This window comes from Eptatretus burgeri, chromosome 16 (genome assembly GCF_056783735.1).
Source record: "Eptatretus burgeri isolate ZD-2024b chromosome 16, Ebu_testis_v1, whole genome shotgun sequence".
In the NCBI taxonomy this organism is placed as follows: domain Eukaryota; kingdom Metazoa; phylum Chordata; class Myxini; order Myxiniformes; family Myxinidae; genus Eptatretus; species Eptatretus burgeri.
The window spans coordinates 28,355,162-28,361,161 of NC_140976.1; the positions used below are offsets into that span (position 1 = coordinate 28,355,162).

At 42.1% G+C, this 6,000-nt stretch overlaps 1 protein-coding gene across 1 annotated transcript in view; it reads right to left on the reverse strand.

The window, feature by feature from the left end:
* The window catches only part of LOC147010778 (annexin A2-like), a 68,533-nt gene that overhangs the window by 1,656 nt on the left and 60,877 nt on the right, over positions 1-6,000 (reverse strand). The window contains exons 10-11 of the mRNA XM_085859060.1: positions 5,765-5,860; positions 808-866 (exon numbers count right to left, since the gene is read on the reverse strand). Of these exons, the coding sequence (XP_085715186.1) occupies positions 808-866; positions 5,765-5,860 (155 nt within the window). The remainder of the gene's footprint in view (positions 1-807; positions 867-5,764; positions 5,861-6,000) is intronic.

Sequence of the window (6,000 nt, forward strand, 5' to 3'; positions counted from 1 at the left end):
TCATACTTTCCTGGGACGCCATATGTGTCTGTGGTCGAGTCGGTGCCTGTCCCATCGTCGTGACTGTGGTCGTGTCCCAAGGTAGAGGTTGGTGGTGACTAGGTGAGAGCGGTCGTGTCCCAAGGTAGAGGTTGGTGGTGACTAGGTGAGAGCGGTCGCTAGTAGGCCAACACAGGTGTTTGATTCACCGCTCCAATTGCCTACGCACGTGCTGGTAGCTGGGTAGAGATGGTGTTATGTTCGAGCGACGGCTGTTTCTTCTGCTTAATCATGGGTATGGCATCCACTCTCACTCATGGTGGATAACCACAAGATTTAGCCGTCTCTGTTGTTTCATAACGTGCTCTGTAAAATGTTCCAAGCGCAGAAGCGAACATTTTTTCAGCCCGATCCACACTCCTGTATTTTGGACGAGCCTCGTCCAATTTCTAGCAAATTTTGGGTCCTTCGGCCATTGGTGTGACATGAAACCATCTCGGTTTGTACTCGTACAACCAGCAAGGACGCATCGACTCGTCACATTTGTGGAAAATTGAAAATGGCTCGTCGTTTGAGTGAAATCATCCCGCAATGTAACCGTTAGACAATACGAATACGATGGTCGACTCTCGGGTGCGATGTCGCAGCTAATTGTGAATAAGAAGATTTACACTTAATCACAATTACCTACTTTATAAATGACAAATCTGGGGAAGACACATCTGAGCACTTGGGTTCCCCTTTAAAAGACTGAACCTCTAACGGTAAGCACGACATCTAAACACATCCATCTTTGGAATACGTCGACCTAAAAAAGATCTATCCCACCTTCAGAGAGGCGTACAACTTGTCAGCAAAGAATCCAGTCGGGCTCTTGATGTAAGACACTGTAAAAGTGAAACGTGTAGATAACAATGTGCACTTTACCACTGCACATAACAAAATGCTTCTTACAAATGGACTTTAGAATGGAAAAAATGATCCCACACTTGTCATATCACTTGATGGCTTGTACCGTTCCTCAAAGAGTTAGGGTTTCAATCTTGTCCATTAATCAAGTACACATGAACCGATTGTGTATTTTATTAATGCCTATTCGATCACTGTTAGAAATCATATTAAAAGAGCAGCCACCCCTATTAGATCAATAGCAGCAGAATCCTGTGGTTAAAGTACCACGATAGAAAATAAAGAAACAGGAATCTTTTTATTGGTGTGTTGGTTGAAAGAGTTCTATAGCAGGACGTTCAACAAGAGAGGTCTTGAGCTGTTGTACGCACCTGGCACTTAAATAAAATGAGTTTAACAATAGCCTGGTGTTGGCTTAGTGGTTAGTTAGAGTGGTTAGGGTGGCGGCTTGGGATCCTCGGGTCCTGAGTTCAAGCCCCGTTGGCCGCTGAATTAATACACCAGGAGGTTGACTCAGCCTGTCATCCTTCCGAGGTCGGTAAAATGAGTACCAGTGCACTGGTAAGGGGGACACTGCATCAGCGGCATAGCCGCGTCCCAAGCAGCCACCAGCAACCACAGGCTGCACTCGATAGAGAGAGTTTAACAATTTCTATTGATTTATTGAAAAAAAATTGATTGGATAAACTCAGCATGGAAAGAATGAAGATCATTTTAGGCATGAGAAGGAAGTGCAAGCTGTCCACAAATTCTTGTTCCAGTTTTAAAATTCTATTACAACCAAACCAAAAGATATAATGATGCGGTGTGTTCATATGTTTTTTTTTCATTCTGTCACGTAATTAGTCTCACCCGAAGGAGATGCAGGACGATTGCAACGCCCGTGTGTGTCTGTGTCTTTTTACTTTCACTTTCAAATTGTTTTCTCTGCAACCGCTTGTCCAATTGATGTGAAACTTTAAACATAGGAGGGACTCCCCATGGAGAATATTTTATTGATACACTCTGACATCATAGGTCACAAGGTATGGCAGCCATCTTGGATTAAAGGAAAAAAATTTGGATATCTTTTTCTCCGAAACCACATGACAAAAAAATTGAAACTCGGCATGTGTCATCAACTCCTCATGGCGTATGTAGGGTGATAATGATGATGTATCAGTCAAGTGGTATTCCAGCCATAATTGCGGGAATCAAAATAGTCATCGGAAAAAAATCTGAAACTTCATATATCTGATCGACGTCCCGATGTGAAGGCCCTGTCACACCTTGACGTTTTCGCCAGCGTATGGCAAGGTATCAAAATGTATATAAAATGCTGGCGTACGCTGAACAATTGATGTTTTTTTTTTTAATTTTTGGCGTATTCATAACGAGTTGGACGTATGGATAATGTATTAGTAACGTACACAGAACATTTCGAATGCTTATAGATAACTTATACCAGCGAATGCTTAGCGTGTTGTTGGCATTCACAACGTATGCCCAACGATAGTCTAATGTATGCATAGCGCGGCAGCGTATCGCCGATGATCACGTGGCGTAACCTATTAAAAGGCTGCTCCTCGACGATTCAAATCATAACCGCACTAGACATCGAACTGTCACACCTTGACGTTTTAGCCAGTGTATGCCGACGTATGAAAAATTTGTCAAACGCTGGCACACGTCGAATACGTTATGGGTAAGTTTTGTATACGTTAAGAGCACGCCGGCATATGTCGTAGTACGCCGAGCACGTCGACAAATTTTCAGCATGTTGAAAATTTTTCGACGTATGCCAGCGTATGAGACACGTTCCGCATACGCTGGCCATAAGTTGTAGGCACGTTATGCGATCGTTGACACACGTCGGACACACGTGACTTGTAAGTTACTCATAAGTCGAAACACATCGAGGTAATGTTTAGCATACACGAAACTTATTTCTAACCTATGAGTAACGTGCTTTGAACCTATGTGTAATGTATCTCCAATGCATATTGACGTATGTAGACGTATTTGACGTCTTCCGGATGACCACAGAACTTACTGAACGTGTTACTAACTTACAGCTACCGTATAATGGTGTATTGGCAGCGTTTAGGGGAATTGGTATATAAAAATGGGGTTCACAGGAGGAACCCGTCAGTGTGCCAGACTCCATGTGTTTTTTTTTCTTTTTTTCTTTGGCATGACAGTGATGTCGACACTTCGATTTCTAGTGCGGTTATAATATAATATAATTAATAGGCTGCCGCTCAACGATTTAAATCATAACCGCACTAGAAATTGAAGTGTCAACATCACTGTCATGCCGAAGAAAAAACAAACAAATAAACAAAAAAAAACCATGGAGTCTGGAACACTGACGGGTTCCTCCTGTGAACCCCATTTTTATATACCAATTCCCCTAAACGATGCCAATACACCATTATACGGTAGCTGTAAGTTAGAAACACGTTCAATAAGTTCTGTGGTCCTCCGGAAGACGTCAAATACGTCTACATACGTCAATATGCGTTGGAGATACACATAGGTTCAAAGCACGTTACTCATAGGTTAGAAAAAAGTTTCGGGTATGCTAGACCAATGGTTCTCAACCTGGGGGTCGCGACCCCCTGAGGGTCACGAGATTGTTTTTGGGGGTCACGGGAAGGTTGTCAAAACAAATAAACAAACAAATATATTGTTACGAATTTGGGAATTCGATTGCACACAACATTCAGGTTCCTTTAGTCAGTTATGTCGATAAGTGCTTCTTCCCTAGATAGTTCACCTTCCATTGTTTAATGGGCAGAAATCGATTAGATGTGCTGTGATTTAATTCAATAGTTAGAGAGCAATCCCAACACAATGGCGACGCCCCTCCCCCTCTTCTGCGAAGAGGAAGAAGAGCCATCTTCTTTTTTTTTTTCTTTTTTTTTGGGGCGGGGGGGGGGGGTCACGGCTACAAAAGGTTGAGAACCACTTCACTAGACATTACCTCGACGTATTTCGACTTATGAGTAACGTACAAGTAACGTGTCGACGTGTGTCAACGATCGCGTAACTTGCCTACAACACGTTACTCATACGTTAAAAATAAGTTTTGGGTAAGCTAAACATTACCTCGACGTGTTTCGACTTATGAGTAACTTACAAGTAACGTGCCTCGACGTGTGTCAACGATCGCGTAACTTGCCTACAACTTATGGCCAGCGTATGCAGAACGTGTGAGTCGTACGCTGGCATACGTCGAAAAATTTTGAGCATGTTAAAATTTGTCGATGAGCTCGGCGTACTACGACGTATACCAGCGTGCTTCAGCGTGCTCTTAACGTATACAAAACTTACCCATAACGTATTCGACGTGTGCCAGCGTTTTAGACAAATTTTTCATACGTCGACATACGCTGGCTAAATCGTCAAGGTGTGACAGGGCCTTGAGAGAAGAATAATTTATGACATTATTGGTCACCTGCTCTGGTGGCCTTATTGGATTGAAAATAAAACATTAACAAAAACAACAAGTTATACTCCAGAACCGCTTAACAGATCGATGCAAAAACCTCATAAATTTGATTGATTAGCCATGCAGAATTTAGTTTGGTAATGTGTGTAACGTAGGGTGGGTGCATGGATGATACGGGTATAATAGTAGCGTATTCAGTTCATGGTGTTTTTGTTCAGAATGGGCATGTGAGGCAAGACTATGCCCTCTACGAGTGCCATTCCAGCTCATAAAGTTTGTGTTGTCCAGTACACCTCAACATGGGCATATTTCTATCACCTTCAGTCCCAACCCCTATTAGATCACCATTACAATCCACATGTCATATCACAACCCAGTACCCTCCCCATTAGATCATGTTTGTGAAATAAACAAATTTAAATATTACATGAGACAATAATTGCCCAATCGGTTTAAATCCTCGAATTTACTTTTATTTCAAACTTAGTAAACATTCCTATGCTAACTTGCTTATATTACATTAAGTAATGTTCTGTAATGCAAACGGTTCTTTTTAAATGCAATTGATACTTATTTTGTGTGAGGACGATTTTAACTCCAAAATGATTTCTTTCTGAGGCAGAGTAGCATGTCAATATAATTGGAGGAAATTTCTCTTATCATTGTTTGAAACATGCCTGGTGTTGGCTTAGCGGTTAAGGTGGCTGGCTTAGAACCTAAGGGTCCTGAGTTCAAGCCCCTGTCGGTCGGTGAATTAACACCAGGTGAGGTTGACTCAGCCTGTCATCCTTCTGAGGTCGGTGAAATGAGTACCAGTGTACTGGGGTAATAACCATTCATGGTAACCTGTGTTGGAGTGGTGACCTGTCGAGGACTGTACTACTTGTCAATGAAACTGCTTCAGCAGCCCTATGTGCATTTATGGTGCGAAAGGAATGGTATTATTATTATTATTGTTTGAAAGAAATAGCTTTTGCTTATTGGTGTCATGCACGTGCTTAAACACAAGGTAGTTTGATTCACTGCTTAAATGAAATTTCTGAAAAACAAAAACTTCCAGCCTGTTCAAATATATCGCTCATCAAGGTTTGTTAAATGGATGCAACTCTCCTCTGAGCTTGAATCTCGACGAAGCTAAAAACTGTCACTTTGGTTGTTACTGTGTCAGGTGCACTGTCCATCAGGCTCAATGTCCCAGCAGTCAGTCCTAGTTAATTTTGGGAGGTTATAGATCACGTAGTGCCTCATGAACAGTAGGTGAATTGTTGGCTCCCATCCCTTCACTCAAGTATCCTGCACTGGAGGAACAACTCTTTGAGGATGTGTACAAATAACTTTTTGGTGATGCACCCTGGCATACTGACCTATTATGGGTTAGAAATCGAAAGCCAATGAACATTTATTATCTCCTGATGCTTTGTGATCAGTTAGTGTAACACTCACCGAGAGCCTTGAAACCATTGCGTACGTCTCCAGTCATGACCTTCTGCAGGGTGGCATCCATGTCCATAGAACTGCTTCGGTTGTAACCAACAATGACTGCAAAATTGAAAGGAGTGAGTTTGCAAAAGTTGTGACAGCACAGTATCTTACCTTGAGTGTAACATAAGGATGTCCTCCTGATCTCCAATTAAAATTGCTCATGACTCAGATTTTCTAGTCCAAACTGCCCGACGGTC